Genomic DNA, 20,521 nt, shown 5'->3' with positions numbered 1-20,521 from the left:
GAACCACCTCAGCTGACTCCTTTCGATGAGAAGGAGCAGCGTCTCTACTCTGAGCTCCACCCGGGATGACGGAGCTCCTCACCTTATCTCCAAGGCTACGGAGGAAGCTCATTCAAAACACTTGTATCGTATCAAACAACATATGCATCAGGATAACTGGCCCACAAGTGCCTGCTGGTCGAGCCTTGTGCTCCTGGGCCACGAAAAAGTGACAGGATGCCACCTCCACGTGGGTGCACCACTCGCGAGAAGAACCATCGAGATCGGGTGACGCGCAAGTGCCGATTCCCAGCTCTAGGGACACGGAATGAACTTCTGACCAGTGCTGTAAAAGACGAACTTTGTCGAACTTTTGGTTCATCTACCACGCTAACATCTTTAATTTCTGAATAAACGTGCTGGAAGAAGTTGCTCAACAACAACGAGATGCGCTTCTCGGCTCAGCTCGGCGTTGGCATGCATTCCGACAAATTCAAGAGCCCCGAGTGACATCTAGCAGCAGCACCTTTTTATTGTGCTAATGTGCCAATTAAATAAAAAAAATAAAAAAAACAAGCCTCGCAGGTTCAGCATATATTTAACGTTGCACATGAGATGTCAATCACAAGTTAACTTAGCCATAAAGTTAACACTATTACACACTAAGTGGGGATATGGTTTTGGAGAAAGGATGTCTTGGATTGAATCCGACTTGAACCCTGTAACAAAAACAACCTTTTTGTTTTTCTTTTTACACCAGCCCTGAGGCTAGAAGTAACGGTTGTACATCCAACATGAAGGATATTGTTTCTTTACTGAAGGGAAAACGATCCTTTCAGCGTATTTGTTAAACTGTGTCGCTCTGTTCTTTTTAGTTTTTATAGCTTGCAGGTTGGCCAGGTTTCAGTTTTAACACTTTCTGTTTGTCTGAGTGTTGCTAAACTTAAACATTCCTTTTTTTTTTTTTTAAAGCCTCTCCTTTGTCATTTCATTTGCCAATAAGTTGGCAGATTTCCAGCTGTTCACACTACCCACACTAACACGCCCGACTTGCGTTGCCCCGATTCAGCCGCTCATGATCACACTCCCACCTCTGCGCTTCAGAATAAGAACAATGCATTCCTTCCGCTGTGGTACTTCGAACCAAGTTCCCATCTAATTCTCTCCACCCCACCTGAGCTGAACTTTAAAATTGAAAGCGCTGAGAGCAAGACTTTTTTTTTTTTTTACTTTCTCCCTCTGGTAATTTCCTTCAGGCTCTAACAGAAACCCACACTGTCAAACATGAGTTTATTTGCCAAGTCGGAAGCTCTTTCAAGTCTGTTTATGAGATTTACTCCGTCCAAGTCAGAGTGTACATGCCAGGATTTTAGGCCACTGTGGCTCAACGGCTGATTCTGCACTTCCTGATTACTGAGATGACTGAGCATTAGTCATTAAAGTTTCTTTTTTTAATTTGTCTACGTCCTCTGCAGTTCTTTCTTATGCAGAGTTAGGCATCAGTGGTGCGCCATACATTGCAAAAATTGCTCTCTCTAACCGCTGCTTTAGGGCCCAGATTTTCCGACGTCGTCTTTTTTTTCAAAAGGTGCTGTCATTAGGAAAGTTGGCGAAAGAGATGTTTTGATTTTGTAGGAGAAGTTGCACAAGGGGCGCGTGTCGCACACGTTCACCGGTGGTTCTGGATTCCAAGGAGCAGCCGGTGTGTCCGAGGTTCACTCAACGGCTGCTCTTCACTTTAATTCAGCCAGTGAACCCAAAAGAAGTGAAAGCCATTTGTTTACCGTATTTTCTGGACTATAAGGCGCACTTAAAAGCCTTCAATTTTCTCAGAAAACGACAGAGCGCCTTATATATGTAAGAAGTCGTAATGTTTTAGTACAACTTTGGTAAACTACAAAGCCACACCGCTTGCAGCATTAAGGCTCAGTTATAGTCGCGCAGGGCTACACATACGGTGTAGGCGTTTATACTTGATGCTTTTGTTTTGCTTTGTGTGCCTTATAGTCCGGTGCGCCTTACAAAAGTTCGAAAATGGACCATTCACTGACAGTGCGTCTTATAATCCAGTGCGCCCTATAGTGCAGAAAATATGGTAGTTTCCTCTGGACGCTAGGAACACTTCGCTGTGGCGGCCGTCTTGAATCTGGTCGACTCCGAAAGTTGACCCGTCATTCCCGGTTTGATTAAATCCCGTTCAGCGGTTCGGGAGAGCTTTTGTTAACGACGCAGACAAATCGAACACGGGCAAAAGCATGATCGCCCCCGCTTTCCACTCTTGGCAATGAGTGATATTAGGTGTTTACCTTTTTTGTTTTTGTTTTTGTAGACTAGATTTCCTCCTAATTGGCTAATAAGTGGTAATAATAACGTGTAAAGTGAAAGGAACTGCGAGTAGCTTCCTCATAGTTCACTAAAGAAAAACTGGTCACCTTGGATGAACCCTGCATGCCGTAACGTCTGAACTCTGACCTGTGGAGTTGGACTTGACCTTTGACCCCGTATTGAGCAACCTTCTTTTCATCCGTCCCTCTCGCCCCGTTTCAAACTCTCCTTTTCCTCATATTTCGAATACCCTTCTTTCGGAACTTCACACCACACTTTTCGTCGTATATCTGCAGCGGGTTAATTATTAGCACTAAGGTAACTCGTTGGCTGTGGGGAAATTGATCCCCTCTGACATAATTAGCTTCACGATTAGCTTTAGTTCCTCCGTGTTTGTTAAGGAGCCATAGTTATTTGCAGAGGTGGGACCTTTGAATCGTTTTTATCAGCTGGACCTGTCAGATCCTTCTTATCAGGTCCCACGTTAGTTCTTTGCAGCCGTTTTTAGAACCTGTGCCTTGTGAACCTCTTTTTAAATAATACCCAGTGAATTGTTATCGCCTGCAGCCAAAGGCAAGAGCGATAAAGTTTTTGCCTGAGTGTGTGTACCGTTAGCAAAATGCCAATTCATTCTCTCTGAATGTAATCGGTGGATAAAGATCTACAGCTGATTAACTTTAGAAGTTAATCCCATTCAAGTTGGCTGCCACAGCTGAGCAACCTTGGCCAAAACCAAAATGGCAATAACTCAGTCAGGTTTACATATGTTGAGCTAAAATGTATGAGGCGGTAGCTGAGAGTCGTCTCCATGACATACTCTGTGCTAGCGCATTTTGCAAAATCCCTCAGTATCGCACAAGATTGCATGAAATCATTTACAAGGTTTGACTAAAACAGCTATAACTCCGTCCCTTGTCGGCACAAGATGATTTCAGTTTAAATCTTTGACATAAAAAGGGGTGAGCAGTATGCATTCCTTCAAAAATTGCCACGCCTTCAATTATAATTTTTGTTATTGTGCCAGTCATTTTTACTTTATGCTTCATTGTTTTGTTTCCCAAGGTGGAACAACTATCCAATGTCAAGATTTGTACAAACAAGAATCGGGTCCACAAGTTTGAATTTACTGTGGATTTTCTCAAGGTCAAAATTATACTGGCTCAAATAAATCCATAGCTCTGATAAGACTGACCAATATTGGAACACTGGTAAAGTCCAAGGAACTCAATAAAGATTTAGGAAGAAGAGGAAGCTGGTGAGGAATTTCTGGAATCAGGAAGTCTCGAGTTTGTCATAAACGGAAAAGTGTTAAAGCACCAGAGTCCCTGTCCACAGTGAAACCAGTTTTACATCCCCCATGGACCGAGAGGGGGTTAAAGCTCCTGTTTTACAAGTAGACACATGCAAGATTGTCTGAATTTTCAGCTGCCCACATGAAGAATCTAAATGCCTTCCGGAGAAAGAGGACTATTGGTCAAATGAGATAAAGATTGAGTTATTTGGCAACGATCACAAGATGTGTTTGTAAGACTTAGGGTGCATTCATACCATCCCTGTTCAGTCCACTTCAATCAAACTCTAGTTTGTTTGCCTAGAAAGTCATTTGGAGAGGTGTGAACGCACAATCAAACTCTGATGCGGACCAACAAAGCGAACTCCGGTCCGCCTAAAAACCTCGGTCTCGGTTCGGTTGAAGTGAACTCTGGTGCTGTTCAAATGCATATGTGAACGCAAGCGGACCGCAGACTGCTCCAAAAGCAGGAAGCGGACTACAGCACAGGGCCTTCTGGATAAATGCGACCAAAACAAATGCGCATTTCTACCACTAGGGGGAGAAATGGCTCGAAGACAGATGTGCAGACAAAACAGAAATCGTAAAACCGCTCATCAATGACTTATATGTCCATATATGTCATAAGAACCTTGGTTCTTATGACAAGGTTCTTAGGCAATGGCTTATATGTCCATATAAGTCATCGGACCGAGTCTGACTTATATGTCCATATAAGTCATTCCCGCTCAAATTTGACGCCATTCCATTTTTGTTTACTTTTACAGAAAAAGGAAGTTGCGCTCAGTGTCTTCTTCAGAGGTTTTCGTGTCGTTTCCTTCAGTAGTTCTTGGTGCAGAGCCACCACAAGTGAAGGAAGGAACAGGTTGCTCAAAGGGTTTGGCTCGATTGACTCAGTTTAGTGTGAACGCGAACCGCAGTAGCTGAAAATGGAACAAATGTCGCAATTTTGTGTCGCAACACAAAGAGTGTGCGGTGGAGGTTAACTTGCTAAGGGACATTTTACCGAATATTAGTGGGGTTGTATGCGGATATTTTGACCCAATGTGGATTAGAGAAAATCAACAATGAATTCAAACTTGTGATGACATCGTCTTCAATATTACCAGCAAACGTTACTCGCTGTTTAGGTCTGTATATTTGCATTTGTTTTGTTGTAAAATCCTTCTCTTATTCACTCAAATTTCTAAGTTGCTGTTCCCTCCTGAATAACACCCATTAGTTTCAGGTTAATGAAAAAGCACCTATTAGCTGCTTTTAGGTAATAATAAACCCTTCAAGGGCCACAAAACAGGATATTGGTATTTTGTTTTTCTGATTTCAAGAGGCTAAAAGCCTTCTTATAGATCCTATTTTTGCAGTCCTCTGCTCTCCCTGTTCTATCAATCTCTGCTGGCACGCCTTCGAATCGAAATGAATGAAGCCAAGACAGTCCATTGTTACAGTTGATGGCAATAAGCAATGAGCTTGTGTAACTCGATAATGACAACTTGGTCAAACTGGTATTTAAAAAGGAAGCGTTTTTCCTTAGAAAAGAAGAGTCATCTAATTTCTGCCTGGCGACCGACCGAGCATAAACCCAGTTTCCTGTTGAGCACGTCACATGATGGCTGGCAGTTGTCTCCAGCAGGCAGTTTACCAATTCGACATTCTTTAAATGTTTAAAGGAGTTGCCACAACTTGTCACTCCTAGAGGTGCCTGACGAGCTTTATGAGTGCTCATCAGGGCTGCTCTGTTATCATAAACTTGTCAGATACCATGTGGACGACGCGGGAGCGACCAGTGGCTGGAATTTCAGTTTTACTTCTTGTTTTTTGCCTGTAACCACCGAACGTTCAGGCTTGCAAACTGAGGAGGTGAGTTTCTGCGTGCACCCTTTGTTTTTTGGATAGAATTTGGCATTTTTATTTCACTAAAAAAAGCTAGTTGGTGTCAGATTATTCCAATCTAGTTAATGCTTTTTTTTTAATATTATATCAACAGTTTGATTAGTGGATAAAATAATCAGTAAGCAGCTGTAAGCAAAATTCTAATCTTCGTCTTATTATTATCTTAAAGTGGAAAAAGAAAAATAAACAACTTAAACATAAACTTCGTGGAAATTTTCATTGGCAGGTTGGAGGTTTGTTTTCTGACATCACAAAAATGTGTTATTTTAACAAGCTCTTATCTTTTAGAGCGATACGGATCAATCATTCCTTCATGCTTTTACATTTTTGGAAGTTTTTTTTTTTTTTTTTTTTTTTGTTCTTTCCGGTCCTTGTCACATATCTTTTTAGAGGTCTGTTCTTGTTTGTTTAAGACACGTAATAATCCCTCATTAATCACTCAGGCATAAAACAGCCACTCAAGAGATTAGGTGTCATGTCTGCACAGAAAAGAAAGATAAGCCAGGATATATATATATATATATATATTTTTTTTTTTTTTTTTTTGCTTTAGGCTTTTTCTTACAAGCAGTTTGGACAAATTATTTTAATGATTTTTTTATTTTTTGTACCCACAAAGACAACTAAAAGCACTCGGAGAGCTCAAACCTCAGCCAAGGTCAAAGGGTTACTGACACCACTGAACTTTTGTATGATCCGGATCACTGCCAAAATTTATTCACTTGTGTTTTTGTGACAACCCCAACATTTCAAAAACCTGTTCATTAGTTTTAAAGTCATCTTGCTAACAGACGGAGAAACAGACCAACTCTACCAAAAAATAACCAGTCTTGCTTACTGATGGCTGGATTTTATGGAGCTTCATGGTTGGTAGATTATTAGCAAGACAGATCCAAAATCTTTTAATTGGATCACTTCACAGTCCAGTCACCACAGTGGCAGTTCATTTGCAACTTCCATCTCTGCTTTTATGTAGCGAGATATTAGAACAAAGCTGTTTCCATGCTCCACGAGAAGTCACGAAGTTGGCTCTAAGTGGTGGTCGCGTGATGAAAATTCTGTCATTTTGTTCCCGTAGCAGCTTTGTCCGCCACTTCGGGACACAAGACCCTGTCCGTACTTTTTCTCTCAGGTGCTTGCGCCAAGTATCAGTCAGAAGCTGTTTATGCGGAAAAAGCCAGTGAGCTTTAATGGAGCCATTTTGCTTCTGCTGCTCTGCTGAAAAGCAGCTTAGAAAATACAGCCGTCTTTACAACTGTTCCACCAAAACCTAGAAACGTTTCGGCCGGGCAGCATGGGGACACGTTCCCTTCGTTTGTTCATTATTGTGCACCGTCATATTTGCTAATGCCAAACAGCGTGTACTGTCTCAGTCGGTTTAATAAACACGTCTGGGAAGCAAAAAGCTGTACAAGGACAGGAGAGTTGAGTTGGCGGTGGGAAGAAACCTGTTTTAACGCTGCAGGAAGAGAGAGGAGTAGTGATCTGAGTATCTCATGGAATGAAAGGTGTGTGCGAAAACGAATGTCTCGCAACCGAACCACGAACAGACTTCTTGATTTCTTGTGGAGTATGCCGGAGCCTTAAGTAAAATTTAAAAACAAACCTAAACAATGTTCTAACAAAGGGCTCACCTGCTGGAGCATAGACAAGGTTTTAACAAAGGGGAGGGGAGGGGGTCAACTGTGACCTTGACCTTTGACCTTTGACCGTGAAATCAATAGGATTCATCTTTGATCCACGAGGTGTCCGGCTGTGCAGCTTGACATTCCTACGTTACACAGTCGCAGAGTTAGCTACCAAAAACCTAACCCCCTTGTCGGAGGTGATAAAACTGGTATTTCTAAACTAAACAGGTGATCTCGAAAGCAACATTATCCATAAATTTAGCACACAGTAGAAAGATGGAGCTTCTTTCCAGCTATGGGTCAGGTATTTGCCGGAATCCATGTCTCAATTCAGGCTTGGGTAATGGCTAGCTAAACAAGGGCCTGTTTTTTAAACTAATTTTTTGAGAACGACTCGTTCTCCAAAACAACATACCCTACATTTGCTAATATGAAACCTCTACACTTTTGCATGATGCTATTTGTTTAGTTTGTCACCGTTTTCTCACCCAAACAACATTTGTGTAACGACATTAATGTATGTAGACCGTGCTAGTTAGCTTAGCTCTGCACTTAAGAAACACTCTTACTCCATTCCCGATATAAGACGTTTTGTCTGACTGTCAGGGTATTTGCTGCCTTCAGCTGGAACTCATGAGCTTAGAATCACAGCAGCAAAGTGTAGCACGTTAGCTTAACAGAAGCAAAGCTGTCAATACCACAGAAAACAGGGCGTATGAGGGCGTGTTTTGGCAAACATGGTAATTGTGATCCCCGTTTGAAGGCGCCCAAATTTATGAGTTCACATAGAATATTAAAAAAAAGAAAAAAAATGAGCCAACTTCAGATAAGCCAGGCAAAGGCAGGAGAGTCATTTGTTTAACTTCTTTTGTTCTGCCTTCTCAGTGCGCAGAAATATCCCAAGATGTCCAGCCTTTGGATAAGTCTGAGTCTGCTGTATGTCGTACTACACCAAGTCTCAACAGATGAAGGTAATTTTTCAGGCACAGCTACAGAATACATACATACATACATACATACATACATACATACATACATACATACATACATACATGCGTACAAATATGTGGAATAAATGATAAGTGAGCCCATTGTTTTTTGCTGTTCTTCTTTCAGGAGTGAAACTAATTTGCAATAAGATGGCGACAGTCCGGCTTGAAGACTCTGTGACACTGAACTGTAGCATAAAGTGGACTCTGCATGAACAGAGTTGTATTGGGACAGAGTTCCGCTGGCGTCACACAGACGATGACGGAGATGACAGCGGACTATGTGACAGTGACTGGAACAAATACACCTGTGAATGGGACAATCTCACTTATGTGTCACTGACTATCTTAAGTGTCTCAGAAGAGAAAAATTACACAGTTGAGATGTTCTCAAACTGTGGAATGGATCATTTTTCTTCTATCGCAGTACAAGTCAATGGTAAGTAGCTTTGAGCATCTTAATGCTTATGTATTTGTATTGTTCAGGTATGAGGAACAAGTTGTATTTAAACAAAGTATTTTTGCTTTGTCAGAGACAATAAAGACACTGGAGATCAAGACTGAGGAGACCCCCTCACATGTGACAGCCACCGTCCTCGGTGTCCTTTCTCCAGCCGCTGCTGTAGCCATTTTATGTTTTCTTCTTTTTTTGACGTTCAAAAGAAGGAAACCAGAGGATGTTTCAGACCATCGTCAGCAGGAACTTTTGTGAGAACCATGAGAAAGTTAGTTTTTTTTTTTTTTTTTAAAACTGTTGTTTAGATTTTCTCCGATAATTTATTTGGCCTGGATGATTGCTATTCAGGTGGTTTGTCCACATATCTGAAGCATGGACGTGTCAATATGGCCGTCACAGATGTTCTCAAAAAAAAGGCACCAGAGTTCCTGCTGGTAGCTTTGTGTAAGTGCGTGTACAGGTTATTTATCGACAGAAACGGGGGGGGCCTTGGGACTTTGAGTTTTGTCGAAAACAGGGCCAAAATGCAAGGGGTTTTTGTATAAAATAATAAATATCTAAATATTTTTTGTCATTAAAGTTATTTCTCACAAAGCTGTCTTTTAAATGGACTGCATTTATCCAGCTCTATGTACATATCTCATTCACCTTTTGACGTAGCACTTATTAGTCTATAGTATTTTTAATATGTGCAATGTTTGTTTGTTTTTTTAATCCTTTATTGGTGTCATGACAAAATAAACACTGACACATAAACTAAGGAAGCCATCTATCAAAACAATGAACGTCTAATTGAGAGATGACCTCTGAACCTCATCAACCACATACCGTCTTGCCCCTCTGATTTGATAATAAACACTTTTGTTTTTAACATACCTAATTTTTCTTTTAGTCCCATTTTTCTTTAGATTAAGGTTTGATCAGAGGACAATCTCACAAAGCCAAACACCTGAATATTCATGGAAATGTTTCTCAGTTGTTTTAATGTGTAATAAATTCACTAATTTTTTTATGAATTTCTGTTCGCACTTTGTAATTTTGATGTATTGAGTGTAGATCATTTAAAAGAAAGATTAAACATTTGTAGCATCAGGTTGCAATATAACAAAATTGCAAAAAAAAGTGAAGGGGTCTGAATACTTTCCGAAGCCATTGTGTTGGGATTTTGAATATCTTGCTTCTTAAACATAATGGGGAAGCCCAGCATCGTTTTTGTTTTCATGCAGGTCAGTAACACACTGAACTGTGACTAGTTGGAGATAGAAAACTGCAAGAAAATATGCTAATTTTCACTTGAAATCCCACCGAACTGGTCCTCACAACACATTTGCATATGTACATGACCGCAAAAACATTGTGACATTCGCACAACATTCCTGTGAATGGTCTGCACTTTTTTTTTTCCAAAGTGTTTTTAATTATCTCTCAGTTTGATCACAATTTATTCACTTCTCTGTCTCCAGTCAGTCACAATTTGGTTTCATGGGGTCGCCAAGCCCTCCCACAGTTGCGCTTTCTGACTTTCCGACACAAGGGAATAGAGAACCCTCGCAAATGTTTCGAGACGTTTTGGAAACTGCAGCGCCAATGACCCACAGTTTGTTGCCGACACTCACAGCCCCAGTGAGGTACTGGCTTAAAAGCCCAACACACCAAACCTTCAAGGGAAAGTATTTTTGAAAAAGAACCCATGTGCTTCAAACATCCTGGAAGTATCTAAATAAATAAAGGGTGAACGTACATATGTATGCTGTGGAAGCACTGACTTACAGAGTCTTGAAAAAAGTATTCATACCCCTGGAATTTTTACACATTTTGTCACATTACAACCAGTAGTTTACTGGGATTTTATGTGGCAGACCAAGCAAAGGAGTGCAGTATTGTGAAGTGAAAGGAAAATGACACGCTATTCTAAGAAGGCCTTAGTGATAAGAACAGCGTCATGAAGACCAAGGAACACACCAAACACGTCAGGGGTAAAGTTGTTGAGAGGTTTTAAACAGGTTGAGGATATAAAAACAATACTCGAAGCTTTGAACATCCCACTGAGCTCTGTTCAATCCAGCATCTGTTAATGGAAGAGGACGGCATGACTGCAAACCTACCAAGACATGGCCGTCCACCTAAACTGCCCAGCCGGTCAAGGAGAGCATAAATCTAAGGTGCAGCTAAGAATCCCCATGATGACTCTGGAAGAGCTGCAGAGATCCACAGCTCAGGTGGGACGATCTGTCCACAGGACAACTATTAGTGCACCACATAAAGTCTTTATGGAAGAAGAAAGCCGTTGTTGAAAGAAAACCATTTGCAGCAAACATGTTGAAGAAGCTGGTCTCATCAGATCTGACCAAACTAACCCTGCACATCACCCTGAACACACCATCCTCAACATGAAACATGGTGGCGGCAGCATCATGCTGTGGGAATGCTTTTCCTTAGCAGGGACAGGGAAGCTGGTAAGAGTTAATAGGAAGATGAATCTAAATAGAGGACTAGCCTGGAAGAAAACCTGTTAGAGGCTGCAGACTTCCTGAGACTGGGGCGGAGGTTCACCTTCCAGCAGGACAATGACCCGAAACATCCAACCGGAGCTACAATGGGATCAAAGTATACAGCCCTGTAAAGTCAAGACTCAAATCCAACTGTGACAATACTTGAAAATTGTTCACAGAGGCTCTCTATCCAATCTGACAGAGCTTGAGCTATGTGGCAAAGAATGGGCCAATAATTTCAGTCTCTAGATGAGCAAAGCTGGTAGAGAAATACACCCAAAAGACTTGCAGCTGGAATACAAACGTTATTTCCGATTTCTATTGTTGTTAGTTTAAAAAAAAACACTTTTCTTTGGTCTATCACATAAAAGCCTAGTTAATTACTTTGATTTTTTTTGGTTTTATTGTGACAAAATGGAAAAGTTCCAGGGGTACAAATACTTTTCAATGCACTGTACATGTTGTGGAAACACTGACTGGCGTTGGATTTATTATTGTGTAGGTAAACCTAGACTCTTTACATGAATCTGTGAGACGTAGAACATCTTTCCAAATAAAGCTGCCAGTAACAAACAGCTTCTGCAGCTTTGATGTAAAACAGCAGCGTGACAAAAACACACCCACACACAGCCGAAGAACTGAAAAGAGTCAGCAGAGTTTCCTCCGTTCACCACAGATACAGCATTCAAGTGACAGTCAGCCTGTCAGTCTGCCAAGCTGCTGCATGACGGCTGCATGGGGCGAGCTGCCTGCAGCCAGGCTCGCATGATGAAGGCCCACTGGTGGAGCTGTGTGTTGGGACTGTTCTGCATACCCGCAGTCGTGAGTGTCAGCTTAGGTGAGTGCATTTTTACGTGCGAGAGAAAGGAGAAGCGGGTTCCGAGTTTAGGATTTAAAGAATGTACCAAAGATATCTTCAGAGAAGAGTCTGAGTCACCTTTTCCTGTTTGCAGCTTCATCCTGTTTTTGGCCTTTTGTTGCTTTGTCTTTAAAAAAAAAAAGAAAAAATGGTAGAAAAGGTAATTTAGGTAAATGTACTGAAACAACAACAAATTCTGTACATTAAATTAGCAATAACAAGAGTTGGGTTTTTTTTTAAGAAAAATAAACCCAGTTATAATTGATATTTTATGATTTACAGCTGCAGGTGCAGCTTCATTTTTAAGTTACTGGACAGATTTGAGCTGAGTGTTTGTCAAAGTCCCACATTTATATATATATATATATATATATATATATATATACCAATCCTAGTGCCTTAGATGCTAAAAATACTAATTTAATGTAATAGTAAGTGTGTTACTCAAAGTACTCAAGCAATAAACCTAAACGAAATGGTATTATATATATATATATATATATATATATATATATATATATATATATATATATATATATATATATATATATATATATATATATATATAAATCCATTACCAAATTCTTTAGTTTCATTAGTTGAGACTATATATGTTTTTGTTTTTATTTGTTTAATTCATGCAGCTCTGTTGGTAATCGTTGATTTCTCTTTTTGGCAGTTTCCCAAAGCCCCTCATCGATTCCTTATGCAAGACCTAACTCATCTGTTCAGATCACATGCACCATCTCCCAGCTAAAACCTTTAGGGCTAAGCTTACACAGGTATTTTCACAACAAGACAATTGTGTACTTGTCCTTTGAAAATGGACTCAACAAAAAGACTACTTTAGATGTAACAATGAAGAACAGAACTGCCATAACTCCGTCCCAGCAGGGCCAAAGCTTAGAGTTTACAATAAAGCTGTCTCTGCTGAAGTTGGACGACACAGACTTGTATTACTGCAGGTGGATTTATTTCAACATCAACGAAGTCATCAGCCTGGAGAGCAACGGCACCATCGTCATAGTCCGAGGTGAAAAGACTCCACGTTGTTCGCCGACATTGAAAAGTTTCTGACACGACGTGTTCTTCGTTCAACTTTTTGTTTTCTGCTCAATGTTCTCCCACCCTCCACAGAGAGCGTTCCCCAGGACCAATGCAAAGGCCACACCGTGGACTTCGCCTTGATCGCCCTGAGTGGCGTGGCGCTTGTTTTCACGCTGTTCTTCTTCATCGGAGCTCTGGTTGTAAACTGCAGGAGAGTAAGTGTGATGATGGCCGACTTGTTCTCGTAATCGTGCAGAGGCCATGAGGCTGGCGCTGTGCTCAGATTAAAATATTACTCTGTTCATTCAAGTAACTATTATTAAATAGTTATCAGCAGAGAACATGAGTAGCATGAAGAGGGCAGAAATCTTTGTCCAGGCTCATGGCTAACCAACTGAAGGACAGTTTTATCTTCTTTTTCAAGCTTCTAAAACAACTCGTTGTCAAACTGGTATAAAAAAGCTACATTAGCTAATAAACCTCTACATTGTTACATGGTATCATGTGTTTAGTGTGTTGCTGGTTTAAACAAATAGTGTTGTGCAACAGTGTGGCCATGTATTCAAGGTTTTTTTGTGTGTGTGTGTGTTCTTGCAGTTCAAAAAGCAGTTCACACCCGCCATATCCCCCAGACCTCCCAGACCTCCCAGACCTGACAGGCCTCACCACATTAACCATCCCCGGCAGACCCACCAGCGCTGCTCTTACTTAATCACATCTACAGACATTTATGGCTTCAGGTCCATCGGGTGATGTTCAGAGCAGGAGCAAGGCCAAATGTTAAAATCTGATGTTTTTTTTGTTTTGTTTTTTTCTTGAAAAAAAAAAAAAAAAAAAGCCATGTGACCTATGCAGCAAATTTACCTCAAACGGTTGACTGAGGTGGCGAGCCTTTGGTTCTGCCCTTTCGTTTCCTTTTATACCCAAATTAGTGTTTTTGTCTGCAGAAATGTGCCTGAGCTACCACATCCTGGCCGATGCTGAGTTGTACAGGTGTGATGTACGTGCGAACGCAGTCAGCGAGAAAAATATGCAGAGCAAGCTTCTTCTTCTTTTTTTTTTTTCCATTCTTTGTTTGCAGCGCACACTGGCTTGACCTGTTAATGTTTCCAAAGTGCCTCATTGCCATGTTTCTTTATTGTTCTGTAAAAAAAAAAATATGATCATGTACTACACCTTTCTGCCCTTATATATATATATATATATATATATATATATATATATATATATATGCATTAAATCTACAGTTTTATGATTCTTGTACTTCTTCTGAAGTCTATAAGTGCTTATTTGTGTAGCATTAAAAGGACCCCTGTACTTTATGACTTTTGACCTTGACATTTTTTTGATAAATTGTTCACATTCGCTCTTGGACATCTAATCAAGCAGATAGATTGTTTTTACTTCTTCTAAAACTCATAAAAAACATGATTTATGCAGTAATGAACTATTGAAACGAATGTTGGTGATTTTCATATGTGCATTTATTTACAAAGTAATAAGAAATTAGTCAAAAGATGTAAAACCCTTTATTCTTACGGGAGTGATAGACTGCAGAGGTCAACAGAACTTTTGAACAGGAAAAGATAAATGCAGACGCTCAGGGTTGCCCTCTGGGGCAGGGGTGGTCCTGGAGGGCCACTATCCTGCATGTTTTCCTTGTTTCTCTGCTCCAACACACCTGATGTGAATTAGTGTGTCATTAACAGGCTTCTGCGGAACACGAAGAGGTGATTTAACCACTGAATCAGGTGTGTTGGAGCAGGGAAAAAAGGAAAACGTGCAGGATAGTGGCCCTCGACAACCAGGATTGCTCACCCCTGCTCTGGGGTGACCTTCCAAACAAACTGTTCACCTCAGCCGATCCTCAGTTGACTCACGGGTCCTGCAACCCTTTCCAGGGGCCTCCACCTGCACAACATTGTTTCCAGGGAGGCCTATCCCAATCCACCTGTATCACAGTTAGGCGATGGCTTCTTAGCTGATAATGAGAAAAGTAATGTTAGGTCTGGTTATGACGTCTGTTAATCTCGCAAATTTATTAATATTCTTCTGATCTAAATTCCAAAGTGAAATCCTTGTCAAAACCGTCTCAACTGTCCAAAATTCTTGCGTGTGTAATCCTTAAACGTAGATGTTAATCAAAACATCCTGTTCAAAAGATTTGTGTGCTTTAGATGAGCTTACAATCTAAGTCTGTGTTCTCTTTGTTAAATCATTGTTAAGTGAATGTATAACTGTTTAAAACCATCTGAGTAACTGCTTGATGTTAAAACTCCATTATTTTTCTCTGAGTTACTGTGTTCATTATATTCTTGTTGTGTTAATTGCTTGTTAGTGATTTTATTTTGATCTGTTTTTAATTTTGAAATAAAACCTTAAACGGCGAATTTGGTCTCCTTTCATAATAATTTGTCATGACTGAATTCCCCGTAACGAGCGGATTCAGCCCTCAGCTGTTGAAATCTGATAAACAGTAAGGGTGAAAAAGAAGTAATGTACAGTAATTATTACTGATTGATAAAGTCCAACTGGTGCCCCTTTTGAACGAGAGCTTTTACCCTTCTTTCCTCTAGCAAAGAAAATGTGCAGAGCAAGCATTTTTCTTCCCATTCTTTGTTTGCAGGGCACATTAACTTAACCTGCTGTGGTTTCCAAAGTGCTTCACTGTCATGTTGCTTTATTGTCCTGTAAGAAAATTAAATGTACGTAAATATACGCGTTCTTAAAATTCTTGTACTTCTTTTGAAGTCTTGAAATGGTTAAATATGTAAAAGTGGGGGAAAAAACATCATATACATGTCTGTCGAATTAATTTTAATCTTTAAATAATTTATTTTCACTATTCTTTTTCCAACATGGTAGGATTTTTCAACATAGATCTTCAAAGACTTTTTTTAAACAAAAACTGGGTACAAATTTGAATTTATTGTGAATTTTTTCTAACCAAAACAGGGTCATAATTATGCATACATTCCACTAATATTTGGTTTAATATCTCTTAGCAAGTTGCAGCTCAACCACAGGCTTTTTGTATCCATCAACAGGGTTCTAGCATAATTCTGGCTAAATATTCGACTACTCTTCTAGGCAGGATTGGTAGAGTTTATTGACACTAGATGCTTTCCTGGCACAGACCAGTTTTAAATTTTTTTTATGTAGTCCACAAATATTTAATCGGATTCAGGTTGGGAGTTTTGAAAGGCCTGATTTATCCAATTTAAAACCAGTTCTGATGTGTTTTGGATCATTGTTCAGTTTGTAGTCCCAAATGTGCCTAAGTTTCAACCATCTAGCTGTTGATTTGAGGTGAAGTTGAAAAATTTGGTGGTAGATCTATCCCCCCCCCCTCCCCCCTATCTACTTTGAGAAATTAACCAGTATAAATTCAAACTTGCGCACCTAGTTCTTGTTTTTAAAAAAAAACACTGAAGTCATTTTTTATATAATCGTTCCTGTATTTAACTAATAAGTATGAAACAAACATTTAATGTATTGGATAAGACAGCTTAAAACACAAAGAATAAAACAGGAAAAAACAAACATTACAGATGAGGAATTAAAGTTTATAACTTCAGCTGTTCTGATTTCTGTTCGCTGTCAAAGTTTAGAACAGAGAGAAACTGTGTTTTTTAGACGTGGATCAGATAGAAGCTGCTGGCATGCAGATAAAAAATAGAAGTGAGAGACAGAACATCTTTTTTCCTCATTTGGTCACTTTGAAAGCAGTGGTTTCTTTGCTCAGCACTAAAAAATAAAACTGTTTGTAATCTCTACAAATAGGAGAGATTTTTCTTATGTGCAGCTGAAGAATCCAAAACATCAAGCTAAAAGGGGAACAGTTCCAATTAGACAGACATTATTTTTGCTCAAACTGTCTGTGTCAAGGTTTGTAATAGACATTGGACCCAGAAATGCAGACCATAACGAGGAGCTCTAAAAACAAACTTAAGGATTTAATAATTATTAAAAATATATCAAATCAAAATGCTGAAATGGCGGCAAAGGATCCAAAATAACAAAAACTCAAGTCACTGTAGCAGAGACCCAAGATGGAGCACAGAAGCACAATGAGGTAAGTGGAGACAGATGAGACTAATGATGACAGGGAGCAGGTGCGAGTGGGAGTGGCAGAAATGAACTGGTGCCACAATAAACTGAACATAAGAAGTCACAAAATGAATGAAAACACAAGTAGCAACACGACTTGATGGGATAAATGTATATTTTTAAACATTTTTTTCAAGATATTAGTTTCTGTCTGAAAAATCATAAGAATCAATTCTTCAATAAAGTGTTTACAGCTCCTAAGTTGATGAAGTACCAGAAGTGAAATCAGCGAGTGATTCTCTGTTAGTTTGGTTATTTGTAGACTCACATCAGTTAAGTTATTGCTAATGAGATTTCTTTCAATGCTTAGCCCATGTGATCTCAATTAAGTACTTGCTTTTGCAAATCTTGACGCTCTTTAAAACAGTGGTTCCCAAAGTTGGAGTATGGAAGCCCACTGTGGGTTATAAAACAACAACTAAAGTCTTGTGAAGACCTATAGAAATCAAACCAACTTAAAAAAATGAGTGAAAATACCATATTTAGTTTGAACCGTTGCAAAGAAATAAAAACAGTGGTGATAAATAAATAATAAAATGATTTATACTCCAGGTACTCCGGTTTCCTCCCACAGACCAAAAACATGCATGTTAGGTTTACTGGTAACTCTTAAATTGTCCTTAGGTGTGAGTGAGTGTGAATGGTTGTCTCGTTTGTCTCTATGTGTCCCTGTGATGGACTTGCGACCTGTCCAGGATGTCCCCCGCCTCAAAGACAGTAATTGTTGAAGATAGAAAGCAGCTCACCGGGACACAAAAAGGAGAAGCGTGTAAAAAAATGGATGGATGAAAAATGGTTGATGAGATTCTTTGTTTTGAGGGTTTTTTGGCAAAGTTTGTATATTTTAACCAGCAATAGTTAGTCTCTGCAACTTTTATTTTGCGTCAAAAGCTGAAAAGTTTGGGGTTTCAAGTGTTTTTATGTTTAGCAAGACTTTGTGGGGCTGAGTAAGACAGGTTTAATAGGTAACTTTGTGTCAACAACATACTGTAAGTTAGATTATTAATAAAATTACCAAAATGAATAATAACAATCAGTGTAAAGGCACCAACTTTAAGGGTATTGATGAAGGGCAAGGAGCGTTTGTGGGACTTAATAATTCATCAGTTTCTGGTTTAAATAATAAAAAAAAACACAGCTTTATTAGGTATATCATAACAATAAACAAACAAATAAATAACTAAAGTGAAAAGCTGCAACTAAAAGGTTACTGTGTCTGCGGAACCTCCGCGCTACTCAGTTTGTTTTCCACGGACTGTTGTTGCTGTTACCCAAGTTGCAGCCTTTAATGAAAACCGAGTAGTTTTTTAAAAACTTATCCGTTAAGTTTAAATATAAAAATAAATTCAGACGGAACCGAGGCTTGAAAGCGTAGCTAACTGTTAGCATTAAATGAAAAAAGCGTAAAGGGAACAGCCGGCGGAAACTCCGCTGGCAAGATAAACTGTTCCCACCTTGGCTTTTGATCCCATTACTGTTGACTGACTGTCTAAAGCTCAGAGCAGTGGGGGGAACGACACAACTAGTTTGTAGGTGAATGTCAGACAGCTCGTCTTTACAAAGAGAGAAAAGATGAGCGGCCGTACTCTGCTGTGGACTTTGGGAAAAAGCGGATGGACGAAACGACTTCACGAAGGTAAGCCACTGATTGGCACTACTGTGAACCCCCCGAACCTGATACAAAATGTAGTCGATTTGAAGTTGTCTGGGGTGTGCATTGGCAACGCTCCACTACTGTTGAAAAAAGATGCTCACTTTTTGTTAAACCCAGCCTACTCGTTAATTCGGCTCATGACCCGTACATGTAAATGGAATGATTATTATAAAACTCAATGCTAAACAGTCTTAGTCCTTCTCTGACAGTGAGCATAGACCTGTGTTACATGAGAATAGTTGGTTGGACATGCAGCATTTTCCTGCTTCATCCACTCTTCATTTTGCAGGCTTTAGTGGGTGTGGAAAGGCTTTTTTGTCCTCTAGTTCTCCAAAGGTGTGTATTGTTGGAAGTGGTCCGGCTGGATTCTACACAGCACAGCATCTTATCAAGGTGTGTATTTCTTGTTTAGATAAGAGACTACAGAGATTATACGTGTTTGTCTTCATTCAAATAAACTGAACAACACTCGCCGGTCTTCCTAGTGTTTATGTTTACTTGACCAGTCAAATTACATACATTTGACTGTATGAATGAGCCCTACTGTATCAGCATGCTAACTTGTCAGGGTGTTTGTAAAATGTTATTAAATTAACTGGAGAAAAGATCTGGATATCACTTCAAGTGTGCCCTTTAGCTGTGAACCCACACAGATGAAGCAAGTCGTGCTTTGGCTGCAGAAACAACACTTCTACTGTAGGAACACCTGGAATCAAATTAAGGGGTTTGATTCGGTTTATTAAAAACAAGGTCAGCTTGATGGTACAAAAACAGGCCATGATGATCGTGTCCCAAAATCCAGCCGAGAGGAAAAGGTTCCTCTATGATTTTTGCGCGCATGCATCACAACCCAAAGCTCTTTGCTGACTTGAGAGAGTTTTTTAGAGCGGTTGATTTTCTGCTTCTCACATCAAGAAATCCTTCTGAGTGATGTCTAGTAGAGTTTCTGAAGCTTTTTCAGACTTCTAACTACAGTCGTGGGAAAAGAAAGTGCTTTTTTTTTTTTTTCAGTTCCAGGACAAGTAAAACATCATAAAAATGATTTGGTCTTTACCGGGCTTTGAAACTGTAAATCTAATCTAACCTCAGGTGCACACAAACACACAACAGATTCCACCATGTCATTATTTATTAAATAAAAGCAAAGTCAAAATGGAAAAGCTGTGTGTGTGGGGAAAAAAAACTAAGTCTGTGCTTTTTGCTTCTATGGAATTTAGGAGGTTAAGTATCAGCCAGGAGCTGCTGATAAGATGTACTGATCATAATCAATGTGAGCACCTCTAGAAAAGCAAGTTCTGTCAGTTTGCTGCTCTGGTGCAGACAGGTGTGTGTTAACACAACACCAAGGAGGAAAGACAACAGCAATGACCTTAGAAAAGCAGCTGATGCTTCCCCTCAATCTGGGAAGGGTGAAAGGTTATTTTTAACAATTTGCTGTCCATTATTTTACAGAGGGGAAAAAAAACGTATTCCCGAGTGGACAGCTGCCAGTCTTCCCAGGAGTGGACGTCCCAGTAAATTCACCCCAGTATCAGACCTTGTAATGCTGAAATAAAATTGCTAAAAAAAACAGCTACATATAAGATATCTTCGGGGAAAAAAGTTATAAAGTTCATGACAGGACAGTTAGAAAAAGACTAGCTTTGACCAAACTGGGTCATGATTCAACAGAACAATGATCCCAAACACAGCAGCTGATCTACAACAGAATGGCTGTAAAAAAAAAAAAAAAAATTATATATATATATATATATATATATATATATATATATATATATATATAAAAATTCCCTTCTCACC

General features: G+C 39.6%; 2 protein-coding genes and 1 long non-coding RNA gene across 6 annotated transcripts in view; all 3 read left to right on the top strand.

Annotated features, from left to right (window-relative positions):
- The first annotated feature begins 4,755 nt into the window (after nucleotides 1-4,755).
- LOC108235845 lies at nucleotides 4,756-9,575 on the top strand. The gene is made up of 4 exons (XR_001808588.3): nucleotides 4,756-5,452; nucleotides 7,999-8,084; nucleotides 8,230-8,541; nucleotides 8,636-9,575. It is a non-coding gene; the product is annotated as an uncharacterized LOC108235845 (long non-coding RNA).
- Nucleotides 9,576-11,698: 2,123 nt separating this feature from the next.
- Nucleotides 11,699-13,794, top strand: LOC108235868. The gene is made up of 4 exons (XM_017416129.3): nucleotides 11,699-11,889; nucleotides 12,590-12,943; nucleotides 13,048-13,172; nucleotides 13,555-13,794. Exons 1-4 carry the CDS (start codon nucleotides 11,787-11,789, stop codon nucleotides 13,708-13,710), a joined length of 738 nt encoding a protein of 245 aa, XP_017271618.1. The 5' UTR covers nucleotides 11,699-11,786; the 3' UTR covers nucleotides 13,711-13,794.
- Nucleotides 13,795-18,320: 4,526 nt separating this feature from the next.
- The window catches only part of fdxr (ferredoxin reductase), a 22,441-nt gene continuing 20,240 nt past the window's right edge, over nucleotides 18,321-20,521 (top strand). For 3 of the 4 annotated variants that reach the window (XR_003039162.2, XM_025005927.2, XM_025005928.2), the window contains exons 1-2: nucleotides 18,321-18,703; nucleotides 19,011-19,114. Coding sequence is in view for 3 of the 4 variants with exons in the window: in XM_025005927.2 (XP_024861695.1) it covers nucleotides 18,640-18,703; nucleotides 19,011-19,114 (168 nt within the window). In the remaining variant the exon portion in view is untranslated. The remainder of the gene's footprint in view (nucleotides 18,704-19,010; nucleotides 19,115-20,521) is intronic. The other variant, XM_017416074.3, reaches the window with a different exon arrangement.

This window comes from Kryptolebias marmoratus, linkage group LG17, assembly GCF_001649575.2.
Source record: "Kryptolebias marmoratus isolate JLee-2015 linkage group LG17, ASM164957v2, whole genome shotgun sequence".
Lineage (NCBI taxonomy): Eukaryota > Metazoa > Chordata > Actinopteri > Cyprinodontiformes > Rivulidae > Kryptolebias > Kryptolebias marmoratus.
The sequence above is the reverse complement of the archived record's forward strand: the minus strand, read 5'-3'. Positions and strand labels throughout refer to the sequence as shown.